Genomic DNA, 22119 nt, shown 5'->3' on the forward strand with positions numbered 1-22119 from the left:
GGGTCTTCCGTCTTTGGGTGGTCTTCTCGCCGGACTCCTCCGCTATCTTCTTCTAGCTCTTTTGCTAGCGGAGGAGCCCAGCTTTCTTCCTCGCCGCCGCCCTTCTTCTGACTTCGGGGGTCTTGTCCCCCTCTTCGGTTCTTCTGCCGGGCCATCGCGCCTTCTCATAGCTCTTTTACAGGCGGTGGCCCGGTCTTCTGTCGCCGCTGCCGCCTTCTGTTCTTCTCAGATCTTGACTCGTCGCTCCCTCCGCTCACAATGGCTCCGGCGCGACGCGCGGCGAGACTTATATAGGGACATCACCGGATGATGTCCCCGCCCATTATGGTGTCACAGTCCCAGAGGATGCTGGGACTGTGACATCATAATAGGCGGGGACATCATCCGGTGATGTCCCTATATAAGTCGCCGCGCCGGAGCCATTGTGAGCAGATGGAGCGACGAGTCAAGATCTGAGAAGAAGAGAAGAACAGAAGGCGGCGGCGGCGACAGAAGACCGGGCCACCGCCTGTAAAAGAGCTATAAGAAGGCGCGGTGGCACGGCAGAAGAACCAAAGAGGGGGACAAGACCCCCGAAGTCGGAAGAAGGGCGGCGGCGAGGAAGAAGGCCGGGCTCCTCCGCTAGCAAAAGAGCTAGAAGAAGATAGCGGAGGAGTCCGACGAGAAGACCCCCCGAAGACGGAAGACCCCCAGAGCTGTGCAATAAACTATTTTTACCCTGTGTTTTGTTTTTTTTTTGTACTTTTTTCACAGGTGAATGGGTAGGGGTACATTGTACCCCATACTCATTCACATAGGGTGGGGGGCCAGTATCCGGGGGCCCCCTTATTAAAGGGGGCTCCCGGATTCCAATAAGACCCCGACAACCAACGGCCAGGGTTGTCGGGAAGAGGCCCTTGTCCTCATCAACATGGGGACAAGGTGCTTTGGGGTGGGGGGGGCCGTGCGGCCCCCCCTTCCTCAAGGCACCCCCCATGTTGAGGGCATGCGGCCTGGTACAGCTCAGGAGAGGGGGCGCTCGCTCGTCCCCCCCTTTCCTGGCCGGCCGGGTAGTGTGCTCGGACAAGGGTCTGATGTGTACCTGGGGGGGACCCCCACGCTGATTTTTTTCGGCGTTGGGGTTCCCTTTTAAGTCCATACCAAGTGGCGGGGCCAGCGACGTCTCCTTCGCGGGCCCCGCCTACCTGGAGACGCGCTCGAAATGAGCGGACTTTTCTCCGCGTGTGTGGGCGAGTCCGTTCATTTCAAAAGTACGGCGGATAGTCTGGCGGACTTAGTACGCCGTATTAGTCCGCTGAAAAAGTGCCGTGTGTGGGCAAGTAGCCCGTTCGGAAAGTCCGACGGACAGTCTGGCGGGAAGTCCGCCAGACTAAGTCCGTCGGATAGTCGGCTACGTGTGTACGCGGCATTATGGTGTTTAATCAATCTTTGCATTTATTTAAATATAAAAAAAAAAAAAAAAAAAAGACAGTTCCTGCATCTTTTACCTGTCGAATTTACCACTACATTTCAGAAAAATTACTAAACATTCTAGTGTGGTTTCTGAACACTGACAAAGTATGCTGCTTTTCATACTCTTACAAGAGAAAGCTTTTATCACACTTTCCAAAAGGTCTAAAAAAATAAGTCAAGGGTTTATCAAGAGCACACCTAATACACTTTAAGTAATAATGAATTCCACTGACCTCTGTCTGTAATTTCATCTGCTGCCATAGCAACTGGCAGCTCTCAAAACGCTTCCTGCCATCTTCTGGATCCTTAAGACCTTCATTAAAATAGTCAGCTGGAAGTACAAAGATGCAATTAAATGTAGTACTCACATAAGAGACATATTACATTTAGATATGTAGTAAAGCCAACAATATGGTACATTACAAGAAAATATGTGCATGCCAATTTAAAAACAAGAAGTATACAAAAGCTTTTTGCATGCATACATAAACACAAATGTTAAATACTATGTATCTATGTTACATAGCCAAGTACGGTTAGGCTGGGTTCACAATATTGCGAATTGGATGCGGATTTCCCTGCATCCAATTCGCATGTCAGGAGATTTTGACCGGCTCTCTATCAAGCCAGTTTACACATCTCCGTAGCGGCTCCGGTGCAAAATGTCTCAAGAGTCCTGTGCGTCTTCTGGTCCGTTTCAGGAGCAAATTCAACCAAACATTTGGGCTGAAATTGGACCCAAAATGGTGACCAAACAAACTATGTAAAGTCTTTTTGAAATTAGCTTTAACTGGTCCACTTTCATCCCTTGTGATCTAACCAGCAGTTAACCAGTTTTTGAAGAGATCTTTAAAGTCATTGTGGGGCTGAAACTAGTTCTGAAACAAATTCTGACTGGCTGCAAAATGAAGGACAGTTGTGATAGTGAAGGGAGCTGGCTCAGCAACTTGAAGAACAAAGATCTCTGGATCCGGGCTTAGGGGCAAGTGTAAAGAAGAGCATTACATTCACTGTACACTAATCAGGGGATGTAGCCCATCTCCGGAGATAATGCAGTATGCAGGTAAAAGGAAACAGTTAAAGCAGGTATAACCCTAAGGCCGCGTACACACGCGCGGACTGTTTGCCCAACCTTGTTCGTCAAACAGTTTCGGCAAACAGTCCGCTCAAAATTTGCATGAGCGGACTTGCCCACACACGAGCGGACTGTTTGACGAACAAGGTTGGGCAAACAGTTCGCTCAACTTTTGAAATGAACGGACTCGCCCACGTAAGGAGGAGGCAAATCCGCCCATTTCGAGCGCGTGTACAGGTAGGCGGGGCCCGCGAAGGAGACTTCGCGGGCTCCGCCGCCTGGAATGGGCTTAAAGGGGAACCCCAACGCCGAAAAAAATCGGCGTGGGGGTTCCCCCAAAGTCCACACCAGACCCTTGTCCGAGCACGCTACCCGGCCGGCCAGGAAAGGGGGGCGAGCGAGCGCGCCCCCCCTCCTGAGCCGTACCAGGCCGCGTGCCCTCAACATGGGGGGTGCCTTGGGGAAGGGGGGGCCGCGCGGCCCCCCCCACCCCAAAGCACCTTGTCCCCATGTTGATGAGGACAAGGGCCTCTTCCCGACAACCCTGGCCGTTGGTTGTCGGGGTCTGCGGGCGGGGGGCTTATCGGAATCCGGGAGCCCCCTTTAAGAAGGGGGCCCCCGGATACCGGCCCCCCACCCTATGTGAATGAGTATGGGGTACAATGTACCCCTACCCATTCACCTGTGAAATAAAGTACAAAAAAAAACACAACACAGGGAAAAAATATTTTATTGCACAGCTCCGGGGGTCTTCCGTCTTCGGGGGTCTTCTCGCCGGACTCCTCCGCTATCTGTGTGTAGCTCTTTTACTAGCGGAGGAGTCCGGCTTTCTTCCTCCCCGCCGCCGGCCTCTTCTCCCGACTTCGGGGGTCTTGTCCCCCTCTTCGGTTCTTCTGCCGGGCCACCGCGCCTTCTTGTAGCTCTTTTACAGGCGGTGGCCCGGTCTTCTGTCGCCGCTGCCTTCCGTTCTTCTGTCGCCGCCTTCGGTTCTTCTGCCGGGCCACCGCGCCTTCTTGTAGCTCTTTTACAGGCGGTGGCCCGGTCTTCTGTCGCCGCTGTCGTCGCCGCCGCCGCCGCCGCCGCCTTCCGTTCTTGTTCTTCTTCTTGTTCTTCTTCTTCTTCTCCTGGAGATGTTGACTCGACGAGCTCTCCGGCCGGAATGCCAGAGCCGCGCTGTGCGGTCACTTATATAGTGACAATGGGGCGGGGTCACATGGTATATGTCACATGGGTTGGTCACATGGTGACCCCGCCCCCTTACGATGTCATAGTCCCCATGTGACATCAACCCATGTGACCAACCCATGTGACATATACCATGTGACACCGCCCCATTGTCACTATATAAGTGACCGCACAGCGCGGCTCTGGCATTCCGGCCGGAGGGAGCGACGTGTCAACATCGCCTGGAGAAGAAGAAGAAGAACAAGAAGAAGAACAAGAACGGAAGGCGGCGGCGGCGACGACAGCAGCGACAGAAGACCGGGCCACCGCCTGTAAAAGAGCTACAAGAAGGCGCGGTGGCCCGGCAGAAGAACCGAAGGCGGCGACAGAAGAACGGAAGGCAGCGGCGACAGAAGACCGGGCCACCGCCTGTAAAAGAGCTACAAGAAGGCGCGGTGGCCCGGCAGAAGAACCGAAGAGGGGGACAAGACCCCCGAAGTCGGGAGAAGAGGCCGGCGGCGGGGAGGAAGAAAGCCGGACTCCTCCGCTAGTAAAAGAGCTACACACAGATAGCGGAGGAGTCCGGCGAGAAGACCCCCGAAGACGGAAGACCCCCGGAGCTGTGCAATAAAATATTTTTTCCCTGTGTTGTGTTTTTTTTTGTACTTTATTTCACAGGTGAATGGGTAGGGGTACATTGTACCCCATACTCATTCACATAGGGTGGGGGGCCGGTATCCGGGGGCCCCCTTCTTAAAGGGGGCTCCCGGATTCCGATAAGCCCCCCGCCCGCAGACCCCGACAACCAACGGCCAGGGTTGTCGGGAAGAGGCCCTTGTCCTCATCAACATGGGGACAAGGTGCTTTGGGGTGGGGGGGGCCGCGCGGCCCCCCCTTCCCCAAGGCACCCCCCATGTTGAGGGCACGCGGCCTGGTACGGCTCAGGAGGGGGGGCGCGCTCGCTCGCCCCCCTTTCCTGGCCGGCCGGGTAGCGTGCTCGGACAAGGGTCTGGTGTGGACTTTGGGGGAACCCCCACGCCGATTTTTTTCGGCGTTGGGGTTCCCCTTTAAGCCCATTCCAGGCGGCGGAGCCCGCGACGTCTCCTTCGCGGGCCCCGCCTACCTGTACACGCGCTCGAAATGGGCGGACTTTCCGAGCGGGAACAGTCCGCTCATTTCGAAAGTACAGCGGACAGGCCCACACACGGGCGGACTGTTCGCTCAAACACAGTTTCAGCGGACAGTTTTTCGGAATTTCCGAAAGACTTTGTCCGTCCAACTGTCCGCTGAAACTGTCCGCTGAAAGCCCACACACGAGCGGACTGTCCGCCCAAACACTGTTCAGCGGACAAGGTTGGGCGAACAGTCCGCCCGTGTGTACGCGGCCTAAGAGTGGTTAATCACAATCAACTGGACTTGTTCTGTAATGTAAAAGACATTTTGCTAATTATCTATGCCGTTTCTAATGAGTGTCTGAAACATACCCCATTATGTATACCAAACCAGTAAGCCAGTCGCCTTAATCCAATAACCATGGTGCCAATGCGGGTGTTTAGGGCTGCAACTAACGATTATTTTCATAATCGATTAGTTGGCCGATTATTGTTTCGATTAATCGGTTAATAACCTTAAAAAAAAAAAGTGGGTCAAATTGACGTTCATTTTCAACCACAGTGATGGGAAAATTTGGAAATAATAGAAAAATTCTTGGTCAAAGGAATTTTCAGACAGTGTATGTGGTTTTTGTTCAGAAATTAAGTGAAAATTTCAAACAAAATTCTTTCATTCAGAGAATGTACAAAGATTTTTCATCTGAATATTCTCACCTGAAAATTGATCCGTGTGGCCAGAATAAGGCTCGGTACACACCTATGCAGTTTTTGCTTTTGATCTGTTTCTGCAGTGCTTTTTGCTGTGTGTTTTGATTTTTGCGCAAGTGATTTTACTGCAATTTGTGTTTTGCATTTTTTTTTTTGGGCAGATTAAAAAACACAAATTGCTGCAAAAATGCATTGCATTCTTTTCTGCAGCTTCTCCATTTTAGTATATTGAACCAAAAAAAGCACCGTTTTGCGTTAAAAGTCCCTGACCCTTTCCAAATATGCAGCGGCTGAAAAAAGCACAGATGTGAACGTGTCCCATAGGAAACCATGTAAATGAACTGTAGTGCGTTTCTGCAAAAAGCACCAATAAACACATAGATGTGAGCCAGGCCTAAGACGTGTAGTAACATAATGGGGTTAAAAAGACTAAAATTAGCCCTTTATAGTACAAAAAAGCAGATAATCACTACTGGAAGGGGTTCTTTTTTTACCGTAGAACAGTGAAAGTAAAGCCGCGTACACACGATCAAACAATCCGGTGGAAAAGTCCGGCGGACAATCAGCCCGCGTGTGGGCTCCGGCGGACTTTTTTTTACTCAAAAGTCCGGCGGACTTTTTTTACTCAAAAGTCCGGCGGACTAAGAAAGTAGTTCTGCACATCAATCTGTCCGCTGGACTCGCATTTCGGCAGACAATCCGGCCGTGTGTGTGCTAGTCCGGCGGACAATACAGCCGTGTGTGTGCTAGTCCGCCGTACTTTTGAAATGAATGGACTTTTCCCAACCGGAGAAAAGTCCACTCATTTTGAGCGCGGCTCCAGGTAGCCGGGACCAGCGAAGGAAGCAGACCCCAACAACCAACGGCCAGGGTTGTCAGGAAGAGGCCCCCCATGTTGAGGGCACGCGGCCTGGTATGGCTCGGGGGGGGGGGGGGGTTCGCTCGCTCGTCCCCACCCCCTTTCCTGGCCGGCCGGGTAGCGTGCTCGGATAAGGGTCTGATATGGACCTAGGGGGGGACCCCACGCCATTTTTTCAGGATAGGGATTCCCCTTTAACTCCATAGCAGGTGACGGGGCCAGCGACGCTTCCTTCGCTGGTCCCAGCTACCTGGAGCCACGCTCAAAATGAGTGGACTTTCCTCCGTGTGTGTGGGAGAGTCCGTTCATTTCAAAAGTACGGCGGATAGTCCGGCGGGACGGCCCAAGTCTGCCGCAAAAGTATCGTGTGTGGGCAGGTAGCTCGTTCGCAAAGTCCGGCGGACAGTCCGCCGGATAGTCTGATACGTGTGTACACGGCATAATATTAACAGTAGTGATTATATTTTTGTACTATAAAGGGCTCATTTTAGTTTTTTTTTTAACCCCATTATGTTACTGGCCAATTAATCGATTATGAAAATAGTAATCGATTAATTTCATAATTGATTAGTTGTCAATTAATCGATTAGTTGTTTCAGCCCTACAGGTGTTAATTGTAAAAAGAAAAAAAAGAAGACTGTAAGGTTTGAAAGTTTGTGGAAACACCCTGTTCTAGTTAATTCATCTGTCTTTATTCTGAAAGTAGATATAGATAGCTTTACTAACAAGCATCAGAACAGGAACAAACTTAACCAGAGTATTCTTTAACCACTTAACAACCGCCCATTGCCGATTAACGGCTTCAGGGCGGTTGTTTAACTCTGAGAGGCCGTTAATTAACGGCCTCCCAGAAATCTGCTCTCGCGCGCCCCCTGGGGCGCGCACACGAGAGCATCCGTGACCGCTGGGTCCAGTGGACCCGGCGTATCACGAATCACGGTAAACGGCCGCTCAGCGCGGCCGTTTACCACGTGATCGCTCCGTCAAATGACGGAGTGATCACTTGTAAACAAACCGGCGTCATGTTATGACGCCGGTTCCTCCCTCCCCCTCTCTGTACCGATCGGTACAGCGGAGGGGGAAGAGATCGGTGTCAGCAGCGATGTGGGCTGCATCTGCAGTGCCCACATCGCTGCTCACCGAAAATTAACCCCTCGATTCCCTGCCAACACTCTGCAATACCCTGCCATTACTCTGCATTACTCTGCAATACCCCCATTACTCTGCATTACTCTGCAATACCCCCATTACTCTGCATTACTCTGCATTACTCTGCAATACCCCCATTACTCTGCATTACTCTGCAATACCCCCATTACTCTGCATTACTCTGCATTACCCTGCAACACTCTGCATTACCCTGCAACACTCCACAATGCCCTGCAACACTCCGCAATGCCCTGCAACACTCCGCAATGCCCTGCAACACTCCGCAATGCCCTGCAACACTCCGCAATGCCCTGCAACACTCCGCAATGCCCTGCAACACTCCGCAATGCCCTGCAACACTCCGCAATGCCCTGCAACACTCCGCAATGCCCTGCAACACCCTGCAACACTCCGCAACACCCTGCAACACTCCGCAACACTCCGCAATACCCTGCAACACTCCGCAACACCTTGCAACACTCCGCAATACCCTGCAACACTCCGCAATACCCTGCAACACTCCGCAACACCTTGCAACACTCCGCAATACCCTGCAACACTCTGCAATACCCTGCAACGCTCTGCAATACCCTGCAACGCTCTGCAATACCCTGCAACGCTCTGCAATACCCTGCAACGCTCTGCAATACCCTGCAACACTCTGCAATACCCTGCAACACTCTGCAATACCCTGCAACACTCTGCAACACCCGCCAATACCCTGCAACACTCTGCAATGCTCTGCAACACCCGCCAATACTCTGCAATGCTCTGCAACACCCGCCAATACCCTGCAATGCTCTGCAACACCCGCCAATACCCTGCAATGCAATACTCTGCAACGCCATACTCTGAGATACCCAGCCATACTCTGAGATACCCAGCAATACCCTGCCATAGACATCCCCCCCCCCTCCCGCCGCCCTCCGGTGCTTCTACCGAATCGCTAATACGATCAAAGACAGAATCTTTTTTTTTTTTTTTTTCAGGCTTCCCAGCTTAGAGGTGAGATGTGGGGTCTTATTGACCCCACATCTCACTGTAAAGAGGACCTGTCATGCCATATTCCTATTACAAGGGATGTTTACATTCCTTGTAATAGGAATAAAAGGGATCAAAAAAATTATTTTTGGGGAAAAAAATGTCAAACTAAAATAAATAAAGTAAAATGGACAATAAAAAAAATGTTTTTTTTTAAAGCGCCCCTGTCCCCATGTGCTCGCATGCAGAAGCGAACGCATACGTAAGTCCCGCCCACATATGAAAACGGTGTTCAAACCACACATGTGAGGTATCGCTGCGAACGTTAGAGCGAGAGCAATAATTCTAGCCCTAGACCTCCTCTGTAACTCAAAACATATAACCAGTAAAAAAAAATTAAATCGTCGCCTATGGGGATTTTTAAGTAGCGACGTTTGGCGCCATTCCACGACCGTGTGCAATTTTGAAGAGTGACATATTAGGTATCTATTTACTCAGCGTAACTTCATCTTTCACATTATGGAAAAATTGGGCTAACTTTACTGTGTTTTTTTTTTTTTTTAAGCCCAAAACTGTTTTTTTTTCCAAAAAAAAGCATTCGAAAAATTACTGCGCAAATACCGTGCGAGATAAAAAGTTGCAAAGACCACCATTGTATTCTCCAGGGTGTTTGCTAAAAAAACATATATAATGTTTTGGAGTTCTATGTAATTTTCTAGCAAATAAATGATGATTTTTACATGTAGGAGAGAAATGTCAGAATTGGCCGGGGTGCTCCAGAACACCTGATGGCGCTCCATGCATGTTGGGCCTCTGTATGTGGCCACACTGTATAAAAGTCTCACACATGTGGTATCGCCATACTCGGGAGTAATAGCAGAATGTGTTTTGGGGTGTAATTTGTGGTATGCATATGCTGTGTGTGAGAAATAACCTGATAATATGACAATTTTGTGAAAAAAAAAAAAAAAGTAAAAAAAATCTTGATTTTGCTAAGAATTGTGGAAAAAAATGACAACTTCAAAAAAATCATCATGCCTCTTACTAAATACCTTGGAATGTCTTCTTTCCAAAAAGGGGTCATTTGGGGGGTATTTGTACTTTTCTGGCATGTTAGGGTCTCAAGAATTGAAATAGGCCGTCAGTACTTCAGGTGTGATCAATTTTCAGATATTGGCACCATAGCTTGTGGACTCTATAACTTTCACAAAGACCAAATAATATCCACCAATTTGTACTTATTTTTACCAATGATATGTAGTAGTATAAATTTTGGCCAAAATTTATGAAGAAAAAATTACTAATCTGCTAAATTTTCTAACAGAAACAAAGAAAAATTCATTTTTTTACGGAATTTTCGGTATTTTTTCCTTTATAGCACAAAAAATAAAAAACCCAGCGGTGATTAAATACCACCAAAAGAAAGCTCTATTTGTGTGAAAAAAAGGACAAAAATTTCATATAGGTCCAGTGTTGCATGACTGAGTAATTGTCATTCAAAATGCGAGAGCACCGAAAGCTGAAAATTGGTCTGGTTATTAAGGGTGTTTAAGTGCCCAGTGGTCAAGTGGTTAACAATAAAATAGAAAAATACATATAGTAAGTCCCCTAAATACAAACCTTTAAATTGCAAACTTTCAAAAATGCGAACGTGTGTTTACACAGTTTTTTTTTCTTTCAACCCAGTGGGCTTAAAGATGTTGGTGCAGCGATCTCACCAGCTGTGCGATTGTGTTCTGACAGGGGGACTCCCTCCACCAGAAAACAATGAACAAACTTTGTGTGCAAGCATTCATCATTGTTGGACATACAAACAAGCTCCCGGAATGGAAGCCGTTCTCAAACCATCCACTGTACAAAACAACAAACAAAAGTGTATCTGCAAAGAAAAGTCCAATTTATCTACACTCAGGACCTCTGGGCAGTAACTTCACAAACCTGTCTAACAATAGAAATATGGAAGACTGTTTTAGTATCCCATTTTCTTGCATTTAGGGAACCAAACATCATATGCAGGGCACACGGCATAGTTTGCAATATGCTGTGTTGAACTACACCTGAAGCAGCACTCGTTCATTTTTGTAAATATTTTATTATATCTTTTCATGTGACAACACTGAATAAATTACACTTTACTATAATGTAGTAGTGCGTGTACAGCTTGTATAACAGTTTAAATTTCCTGTCTAATCAAAATAACTCAACACACAGCCATTAATGTCTAAACCGCTGGCAACAAAAGTGAGTACACCCCTAAGTGAAAATGTCCAAATTGGGACCAGTTAACCATTTTCCCTCCCCGGTGTCATGTGACTCGTTAGTGTTAGACTTGTTGCATCCTGGTCACAGGTCACACCTATTACAGAAGGCAGTATTTTACTGAGGGTGCATGTGCACCCCAAGCTTTAAGCATGTGCAGACACGTCACTGGTCTTTTGTCTGCTGCAAATGTGCACCAATACCATGGGTCACTACAATGGCAATATAGCAAAAACTAGAAACATTTGTGCATATATAGAAAAATCAAACATGCATGCACAGATGTGCCACAGGTTTCTGTCAGATCCCACATACTTGGCAGAGACCTACAACGCATCTGCACTGAATTTTTAAAGGCTCATGAGAGCCAGAGACTGAATCTGCAAGGGAGGATTCCTGATCATGCTTACAACCTCTGCAGATAAGGTGCAATAGTAGCCAAGCACAAACTGTTAAAGACCCAAGTGGACATGATGTCCCTGTGGACATGGGGGAGGACTTGGCCTCAACCAGAGATAAAGAGGATGCCAGAGTCAATGACCCTATAACAATCGGGGTCTAAGGCCCCAGAATAAAGGCATTGGATTTGTTTGGGCATACCAGGTAAACACCATCAGAGCCACTAGGTAAGTATGGGCCAAAGTTAACAGTGGCAGCAGGAGTGTCATCTCTGTGTCTTAGTGAAGTGATGTTGCTTCCATGTGATGGTATTGCAACTAGGCCCAGTGTGATAATCACAAACTGAAGCAGCTGGTGCTAATGAGGGTTATAAAGTGGTGGAAGGTGACCAGGTCGCTGTGAGCAGGCAGTAGAAACAGGTGGAAATTCACAAGATGCTTTAGGAGCAGGAGCAGCAGCAGGATGGTGCCTCCTCAAGGCGGAATGGCGATAAAGAGTAGGAAACATGAGCTGTACCTAGCGCATGTCATCAGTGCTTGGGCCCTTAGTCTTAACCCTTACCACACTGAAACCAGCAATGGTGGATAATTTTATAAGGTTCTTAGTGGTATAAACAAGAGGTAGCTACCAGTGTTTCAGCCTGAATGACCTTACTCACAATGTGAATCTTCAGAGTCACTGGGTCCCGGGCTGTGACAAGGCTCCAGACCTAAAAAAGCGGCTAACAGAGTACAGTCCTAGAAGGTGCCACAATGCAGAGCCCAGTGCCCGATTGCAACATTCCAGGCTAAATCCATATGCCAAGTCCAGCAGAGTCTGGCTACAGCCTCCAAAGCTACTGCTGATAAAAGACCAATCCAGATAGCTGCTCTAGACAGATTAGATTAAGCAGGATTATCCTACAACAGGGGTCTCCAAACTTTACAAACAAAAGGGTCAGTTTATTATCCTCCAGACTTTAGGGAAGTCGGACAGTGGCCATCAGGAGTACAAAATGTCCCAGGAAGAGTGGGAATAAACAATCCCCAATCATTGGTGCTATTGGGAGGAATTGTGCCCATCGTTGGTGTCATTGGACCCCATTGTTGGTGTCCTCGGGAGGAACTGTGCTCCATCGTTGATGTTATTGGCAGGAATTGTGCCCTTCATTGTTGTCAGTGAATAAAATAGCATCCCAAGGGTCAAATAAAAGCAAGCTACGGGCCGCAGTTTGAAGACCACTGTCCTAGAACACTAGCAAAAATCTGTCATGTTGGGTAGAATGTGGGTCACACAGGGCCTGTATTACAATTTTTCATGTTTTTCCAGTGTCTAAATCTCTAGGTAGTAGTATAACCGTCGATATCTAAATTCCTTAACAGATGAGAAAGAAAAGAGGCGTATGGACAGACAAGTCTAAATTTGAGGTATCTGGATCAAGAAAACAACGTATTAGGAGGTGTACATCACGCTGTGATTACTTGGAATAATGAATTGTAAATGTCACCATTCCTTGGAGTCAGTGATGTATTGGTAAAAGTTTCATCACAAAGCAGGACAATTATCCAAAACACATATATAAGCTATGCAAATCCTATATGATGAAGATACAGGCAGTTAGAGTTCTGTCCTTCTTGGTCCAGCTGACACAACCATGCTCCCGTGAGAAAACCTTCAGTGTAAGGTCCTATAAAGATGCCCTGCAAGCCATTCACACCTCTTATGCCTTGTACACACGGTTGGACATTCTGACAACAAAAACCATAAAAAAAATTTCCGACGGATTTGTCCTAAACTGGTGTTGCACACACATGGTTGGACAAAGTTGTCACAAAATCCGATCGTTCGGAAGGTGATGACGTTCGTTCGTTATGACTGGACTACGTTGAGGCTAGTAGCCAATAGCTTTGGTCTTGTAATTTGATCTGAGCATGCGTGGCACTTTGTCTGATCGGAATTCAATACAAACGATCAGAAAAAGTCCAATCTGATTTTTTTGTCGGAAAATTTGCGATCCTGCTCTCAATTTTTTTCCGACAATATAATCCAATCGGACCTTTTCCATCGGAATTTCCGACCGTGTGTACAAGGCATAAGAATAGCGTGGCTTGAAATTCTCCCTGAATATCTTCAAAAAGTGACAGCTAGTATATCAAAGGTCTGTAAAGCAGGTATTGCATCACATTGAGGATTCTGAGAAGTCTGATAATTACAATAATTATATGAAATAAAAATGAATGTCATGTCAATATATACAGTGCCTTGCGAAAGTATTCGGCCCCCTTGAACTTTTCAACCTTTTGCCACATCTCAGGCTTTAAACATAAAGATATAAAAATTTTATTTTTTGTGAAGAATCACCAACAAGTGGGACACAATTGTGAAGTGGAACAAAATCGATTGGATTTTTGAAACTTTTTTAACTAATAAAAAAATGAAAAGTGGGGCGTGCAAAATTATTCGGCCCCCTTGCGTTAATACTTTGTAGAGCCACCTTTTGCTGCGATTACAGCTGCAAGTCGCTTGGGGTATGTCTCTATCAGTTTTGCACATCGAGAGACTGAAATTCTTGCCCATTCTTCTTTGCAAAACAGCTTGAACTTAGCAGTTTTCAGCTCTTTCCACAGATTCTCGATTGGATTCAGGTCTGGACTTTGACTTGGCCATTCTAACACCTGGATACGTTTATTTGTGAACCATTCCTTTGTAGATTTTGCTGTAGGTTTGGGATCATTGTCTTGTTGGAAGATAAATCTCCGTCCCAGTTTCAGGTCTTTTGCAGACTCCAACAGGTTTTCATCCAGAATGGTCCTGTATTTGGCTGCATCCATCTTCCCCTCAATTTTAACCATCTTCCCTGTCCCTGCTGAAGAAAAGCGGGCCCAAACCATGATGCTGCCACCACCATGTTTGACAGTGGGGATGGTGTGTTGAGGGTGATGAGCTGTGTTGCTTTTACGCCAAACATATCATTTTGCATTGTGGGCAAAAAGTTTGATTTTGGTTTCATCTGACCAGAGCACCTTCTTCCACATGTTTGGTGTGTCTCCCAGGTGGCTTGTGGCAAACTTTAGACGAGACTTTTTATGGATATCTTTGAGAAATGGCTTTTTTCTTGCCACTCTTCCATAAAGGCCAGATTTTTGCAGTGTATGACTGATTGTTGTCCTATGGACAGACTCTCCCACCTCAGCTGTAGTTCTCTGCAGTTCATCCAGAGTGATCATGGGCCTCTTGGCTGCATCTCTGATCAGTCTTCTCCTTGTCTGAGCTGAAAGTTTAGAGGGACGGCCAGGTCTTGGTAGATTTGCAGTGGTCTGATACTCCGTCCATTTCAAAATGCATAGTGCTCCTAGGGATGTTTAAAGCTTGGGAAATCTTTTTGTATCCAAATCCGGCTTTAAACTTCTCCACAACAGTATTACGGACCTGCCTGGTGTGTTCCTTGGTCTTCATGATGCTCTCTGTGCTTTCAACAGAACCCTGAGACTATCACAGAGCAGGTGCATTTATACAGAGACTTGATTACACACAGGTGGATTCTATTTACCACCATCAGTCATTTAGGACAACATTGGATCATTCAGAGATCCTCGCTGAACTTCGGGAGTGAGTTTGCTGCACTGAAAGTAAAGGGGCTGAATAATTTTGCACGCACCACTTTTCAGTTTATTATTTGCTAAAAAAGTTTAAATTATCCAATAGATTTCGTTCCACTTCACAATTGTGTCCCACTTGTTGGTGATTCTTCACAAAAAATAAAAATGTTATATCTTTATGTTTGAAGCCTGAAATGTGGCAAAAGGTTGAAAAGTTCAAGGGGGCCGAATACTTTCGCAAGGCACTGTAACCTACAATTTTTGGTCAGTTTAATACTATGGTGGTGAATAAAAAGGATCATTCACTATTAATAAAAAACATAAAAAACATAATTCTGTCAATACAGGTTATTTATCTTAAATTTTCTAATTCATAAAAAAAAAAAAAAAAAAAATCATAGTTTTACAAAATTACATTTACCTTCTGTAAGAGAAACTTTTTTTTTCTTTGCACTTGGTTTAAACACAAAGCAGCCCTGGAAATAAGAAATATTGAAATCATAAATCTCCCCATGACCATCAGAAGAAATCTGATGCAGAGTAACTTTACAAAATGCAAACACAGAAATTAAAATACATACTCCAAACATAGTTTCTATCAATTCACACAAAATATTAAATTCTCATTAAAAACACTTAAGCTGTGGAACTGTTTTTCACAGTAGTTATTTAACTAGTGCAAGCCTTTTTTTCCTCAATAATCAAATTTTATCTCATTAATTATTTTATTGCCTCCCAAAATTGATCCATTTATCTTCTCTTCCTAATGGACAACGAATAGAAAATTATATATATATAAAAAGACCACCTTTGTACATTCAGGACAAAGTGACAACCCTTACTAGCCCATTCCCGATCCACTTATGCTCACCTTTGCAGCACTCCCCACCTACCCTGACACTCTGTTTTGGAGCTTATACTTGATAATTGATGACGTGGACACTTTCTCTCATGTAACAGCATTTGGCCCTTGCAACTAACTGGTTGCTCAGGACTAAGCACTACAAAAACAGATTAGGTTGCTTATCAGATTAGGTTGCTAATCTATAAAGTGCTTTCTAACCTATAATGTAGACACAAATCTAAAGCATGGGAAGAAAGAAGATTGTTGAGACCTGTCATGAACCATAGTGGTATTGCTCCATAGTGGCTATAACTACAGAGGTAAGTAAGGGCTCATTGTAAAGCTTATTTATTATTTGTTATCAATATGTAAACGGTTGAATGTTCCTAGCCTGACCACAGGTTTACTTTAAAATTAAGTTTACACTAACTGTGATGTCACCGCTGCGTAAAACAACCAAACAACAAATAGCAGCCCTTTATTTTCAGATAACAGATGTGTGATAGTAACAATATTAAAACTTCAAAACAACAGTTAGGATCTATCACTTTTTGGCCAACTGATGCGTGGTACACCTTGACCCCTAGAGGCATTTTTGGGACCTCCAGAGACATGGTGGCCTAGCATTTCTCCTCAGGGCTGAGCACATGACATATGGTGGGGGATGTAACATATTGGGTGCAATCACTTTAAGGTATCCACAAGGAGTATTCTGTGTGCATAATTAAGATAGTTGGCCTGCCTAGGCTGCGAAGGGGTTAATTGGGACTGGCCTCTTTTCCTGGGCTTTTTTTTTTTTGGTCCTGCCTTCCTTCCCAGTGCATATATAAATAGGAGAACAAATGCAGCATTTTTTTTTACTGTGCGTTTGCACTCAACAAAATGGGAATTTGCTTCTGCATTTTTTAGGCTCGGTTCACACCGCTGCGGCAGCGAGAACCGGATGTGATTCGCACCACACTGCACTGCAAATCACATCCAATCTCTGTGCGATGCGAGTTCAGCCATACAGATAGTATGGCTGAATTCGCATCGCACCCGCCGCAAACTCGCACGGGACCCTTTTTTTGGTCCGCAGCAGAATCGGATCGCATGGGTGTTCACACCATGCGATCCGATTCCTGTCCGAGTTTGCAGATCGCACTGCGATATGCGGACTGATCTGGGGGTGTCATTAAGATTTCACTGACACTCCCAGCAGTCCGCATAGGGCAGTGTGAACTGCCAGCGGGAGGCATGCGATGCGGGAAAAGGCCGCGGATTTGCGGCGTTCCCGCATCGCTCTGGTGTGAACCCAGCCTTAATGGTACCAAAATCACAACTAGTTCATTTAAGGTGTATAATCCTTTAGATTTACCAAAACTATATCATAGGACACACGCCTATCTATCCAATAACTCTGTATCCAAACAGGCAGGCCTTGCACTACATACTTGATGGTATATCTATAGGAGATTTTACAATCAAGCTGTATAGTGTATAATGAGCTTTACAGACTTCCGGGGACACACTTCTCCTGTTTTCAATATTACAACTCTTCTCCACATAGGCTGTTATGTGATCGCTAAGCTCCTGCATGTGCTGCCAAATGAATAATCTATGCAAGAAGAAGGTACAAAACAATATGTCAGCAGAGGAACTGAAATTGACCGAGTCCAGAGGAGGGTGGGGGGCCGGTGCAAGGTGTGTGCTAATGAGATCAGCTGGTGAACTTCCTCCTTAATTCACTAACAGTTTTCCCGTCCCAAATACTGTTGCAAATAACAAGAAGTAATGGAGGAATTTTTTTATAGAATAAGCTGGAGGCTGAGGCAATGCCTATCCTACAATATAAAGAAAGTGTTTTTTTTTCTGCAACCGAGGTACATTAATGATATATTGGTACATATGGAATCTAGAATTTAGCTAAAAAGTGAACTTAGCCTTTAGGACAGTGGCCACTTTGGGGAGGAAGGAGGCCCTAGGCTTAAAATCAACCTTGCAGTTGTTCTATACTAGCAAAGGGTACTTACAATATAAGGCTGTTAATTCAGAGATTCTCTGTACAAACTGCAGAGTGATTGTAACCAGAAACACCCCCTTACATGAAAGGTCCAACAAGGGGAAATCTTTAATAGGTTAGAGTGAGAGGGCAGAGGTCCCCGAAATAGAATGGCCAAGGTTAAAATTTGTCTCCTGATGGTACTTAATGCCAGATGTTGATCCAAACCAGACTGGAGGAAGGACAGAATACAGAGTGCTTTCAAGGAAGAAATTTTCTCACCTCACATTAAGCAAAGTAGAATTTCCAGGTACGATGGAAAACATTGAACGAAGTGAACTTCTAGTCTTAAAAAGTCTAGGGATCACTGAATCTATGAGGTCCCTGTCCTACAGGACCATAGCTTGAATAGCAATGCCAACAAAGTCAGTAGCCAAGAAGCATGATAAAACACTGGCCTTTGGGACAGGCGGTCTGGACAATCCAGACATTTCCAGTGAATGTCTGCCAGGAGTATGAGTAGGAACATGAACAAAGGTGCTCCTGGGCCAATTTTGTGCAATTAAATGACCAGAATACCCTCTTATCTTGAGTTTTTAAAATAGACAAGAGAGAATTTGGAAAGATGGAAAGGCATAGATTAGGCTCCAATCACATGAAGTCACCAAACATTCCACTGCAAATGCCCAAGTGTCCCTGGATCTGTCCAAAAACTTGTCCAGTTTGAGAGGTGTAGCTCTTGGTGTTTTCTGGATGAGTTATGTAGGACACAGCCATGGCATTGTCATACTGAATTCTCATCAAGTGTCCATATTGGAAAGGAGCCCTGTGTTGAAGGAACAGCCAAATCACTTCCAGAATGTTAATGGCCGACGACAACATCCTTGCACTAGAAGGGTGCCAGGACTGCATTTAAGCTTGACCAGCAGGCATCCATCACATCTTTCCAAGTTTTCCTAATTTCAGCACTGGACTGTAAATCCTCCATGCTGCGAAGAATCTGGCCCTGGGCATCAGACACATAAGGTGGTCAAATTACAAAATCTGTTCATCCCACACTGCCAGAAAGTTAAGTTTCAACGGTCTGGAGTGAAATGGCCATATAGTACAGCCTCAAAGTAGACAACCATGAGACTTACAACCATCATGCAGATACTAACCGAAGGTTTCTGCTAAGCCCAGGCATGAGAACGAACAGGTAAAAGTTTGTCCAGGGCAGAGATCCTGGACAGGCCTGTGTGAATTTATAGGCCCAGATACTCAAACCAGTGAGACAGGTCCACCAATGACTTCCTCAGACCAATGATACCTAAACTTTATAGAATTTGTACCATTTGGCAGGTTCTGTCCATTAAGGACAAGGCAGATTGATTCTTCAGCAGATCACCCACGTACACCACAACAAAAATCTCTCAAGCACAGAGCGGAGCTGAACCTGGGTCAACCACCTTGGTGAAAACTTAAAGGGGTTGTAAAGCTTTGTTTTTTATTTCCTAAATAGGTTCCTTTAAGCCAGTGCATTGTTGGTTCATTTACCTTTTCCTTTGATTTCCCTTCCAAATGTTTTTATCTTTGTCTGAATTTCTCACTTCCTGTTTTCTCCTCAGTAAACTTCACACCATCATCCGAGCGGTGTTTAGTCAGCCAGAACAGCTTACTGAACAGCTTACTGAGGGGGAACAGGAAGTGAGAAATTCAGACAAAGAAAACAAAAGAAAAAAAACATTTTAGAAGGGAAATTGAAGGAAAAGGTAAATGAACCAACAATGCACTAGCTTAAAGGAACCTATTTAGAAAATAAAAAACAAACCTTTACAACCCCTTTAAGGGGGTCACAGACAGACCAAATGGAAAAGTGAAAAACTGGTAGTGCTGGTCACCCTGCAAGCTGTTGTCACTAAGGACAACATGATCCGCAGCTACCTCCTCCCAGCCACGTACAAGTCCACGTGTTTCTTGGGACTGTAAATCATCCCTATAAGACTGCTGCTGCTGCTGCTGCTGCTGAGTGCCAGCCTCCACCTCCATGCTGACACAATCATCCTCCTCCTCCTCTTCCTCCTCCTCACCCTCTTCCTGTGTGATGGGTGGCACAGCAGGAACACTGTCTGGATAAAGGGGGCCTTGAGAGGCAAGGAAGTCCTCCTCTTCCTGCCTCTGTTCTGCCTCAAGTGCCCTGTCCATTATTCCACGCAGCGTATGCTCCAAGAGGTACAGTGTCACTGATGCATGCACTGTCACTGCTCACCATCCTTGTGGCCTCCTCAAACGGTGACAGGACAGTGCATGCATCCCTGATCATGCCCCACTGGCGTGGTGAGAAAAAACCAAGCTCCCCTGACCCTGTCCTGGTGCCGTAGTCGCACAGGTACTCATTGATGGCCCTCTGCTGCGTGTGCAGCCGCTGCAGCATGGCCAATGTTGAGTTCCATCTGGTGGGCATGTCACATATAAGGCGGTTCTTGGGCAGGTTCAACTCCTTTTGGAGCTCAGCCAGCCGAGCACAGGCATTAAATGATCGGCGGAAATGCACACAGACTCTCCTGGCCTGTTTCAGGACATCCTGTAAGCCGAGGTACCTGCCCAAGAACCGCTGCACCACCAGGTTAAGGACGTGAGCTACACAGGGCACATGGGTCAGTTGTCCCTGTCGGAGGGCGGAGAGGAGGTTGGTGCCATTGTCGCAAACCACCATTCCTGGCTTAAGCTGGCGTGGCGTCAACCACCTCTCGGCCTGCCCCTGCAGAGCTGACAAAACATCCGCCCCAGTGTGGCTCCTGTCCCCCAAACAAACCAGCGCAAGCACGGCATGGCATTGTTTTGCCTGCGTACTTGCGTAGCCCCTGCAACGCCTACGGAGCACCGCTGGTTCTGAGGACAGAGCACTGGAAGAGGCCATGGAGGAAGAAGAAGAGGAGGGGGTGGAGGAGAGAGGTGTGTCACAACCAATAGTAGCATTTTGGAGGCGTGGTGGCGGAACAACCTCCAACACTACTGCACCTTGTCCTGCATCCTTCCCAGCAGCCAGAAGAGTGACCCAATGGGCCGTGAAAGACAGGTAACGTCCCTGTCCATGCCTGCTGGACCATGAGTCAGCAGTAATATGCACCTTACCGCTGACCGCCCTGTCCAGCGAGGCAAGGACATTGCCTTCCACATGCCGGTAGAGAGCCGGAATCGCCTTCCGTGAGAAAAAGTGGCGTTTGGGGACCTGCCACTGAGGAACCACACATTGTACAAACTCACGGAAGGGGGCCGAGTCTACCAACTGAAAAGGCAGCAGTTGAAGTGCTAGCAATTTAGCCAAGCTAGCATTCAACCGCTGGGCATGTGGATGGCTGGGAGTAAATTTCTTCCACCGGTCCAGCAGCTGGGGCAGGGACATTTGCCTGCTATAATCGGACGTGGATGTACCACTAGCAGAGTTCCCGGAAGCACTTGGGTGTGACACACCTAATTCTACACCTTCATTCCTCTCAGAGCAGGTTTCAGAGAGGACTGAAGGTCTAGTGGGGTTGGAGATGCCAGCTGATGAGGAGCAAGGAGAGGTCCGCTTTGTTCTTTGGTGTGGGTCTTTGAGGTATGCTTGCCAACGAGCTGCATGGCAGGTCAACATATGTCTGGTCAAGCATGTGGTGCCCAAGCGGCTGATGTTTTGGCCACGTGAGATACGCTTGAGACATATGTTGCAAATAGCAGCGGTGCGATCTGATGCACTCGTCTCAAAAAAGGCCCACACCAAAGAACTTTTAGAATAACGCGCAGAGGAAGCGCTCTGCGCAGGCGGAGCTCTGCGGTGTGATTCAGTCGGTGTGCTGCCCCTAAGCTGGCCCCCGGAGGGCATCCTGCCTCGTTGGACATGTGCCTCCTCCTCCTCCTCCTCCTCCCTCCTTCCAGGCACCCACGTGGAGTCAGTGCCCTCATCATCCCCTCCCTCTTCATCGCTGTAGCAAACCTGGCAGTATGCTGCAGCTTGTGGAACATGACTGCCAGATTGCTGTGCTTCTTGAGCATCCTCTCTCTCTGCGCTCACGCTACTGCCTTCCTCTAGCTGAGTGTCATCATCAGAGCCCACCAAACACTGGGCATCCTCCTGGAGCATGTACCCAACACTGTGCTCAAAGAGTTCAGGAGACTCCTCAGGAGGACGTGGTGGGTCTAGGGAAGGAGTCACTGATGATGACATTGAGAGGAGGGACGACGATGTGTTGGCAGCTGCTTTTCTACTACCCTGAGACTGGGTGAGAGAGGATGAGGAGGATGAAGAGGGCTTGGTCATCCACTCTACCAAGTCATTGGCATGTTGCGGTTCAACATGTCCAGCTGCAGAAAAGAAGGACAAGCATGTCCCATGGCCACGTGCTGATGACAATGCACCGCGTCCACGACCAGCACTGTTGTCTCTAGACACAGAGCCTGCTTGCCCTCTTTTATCGGCTCGCGCCTGTCTGTCTCTCCTTGCTGGCCTTCCAGACATGGTAATGGCCTGAAGGGAGTTGGGTAAAACAGTAGTTGGGTAGTTTATATTGTGCTGGAGGCACACAACACCCACTAACTC

At 46.9% G+C, this 22119-nt stretch overlaps 1 protein-coding gene across 4 annotated transcripts in view; it reads right to left on the reverse strand.

Moving 5' to 3' along the window:
* ORC3 (origin recognition complex subunit 3) overlaps positions 1-22119 on the reverse strand; it is a 214572-nt gene that overhangs the window by 164595 nt on the left and 27858 nt on the right. For all 4 annotated transcript variants that reach the window (XM_077487275.1, XM_077487272.1, XM_077487273.1 and 1 more), the window contains 2 exons: positions 15158-15212; positions 1686-1783 (listed from right to left, as the gene is read on the reverse strand). In XM_077487275.1, coding sequence (XP_077343401.1) covers positions 1686-1783; positions 15158-15212 — 153 coding nt within the window. The remainder of the gene's footprint in view (positions 1-1685; positions 1784-15157; positions 15213-22119) is intronic.

Source organism: Lithobates pipiens, unplaced genomic scaffold (genome assembly GCF_037356315.1).
Source record: "Lithobates pipiens isolate NorthernLeopardFrog02 unplaced genomic scaffold, aLitPip1_a1.2 Scaffold_18, whole genome shotgun sequence".
In the NCBI taxonomy this organism is placed as follows: domain Eukaryota; kingdom Metazoa; phylum Chordata; class Amphibia; order Anura; family Ranidae; genus Lithobates; species Lithobates pipiens.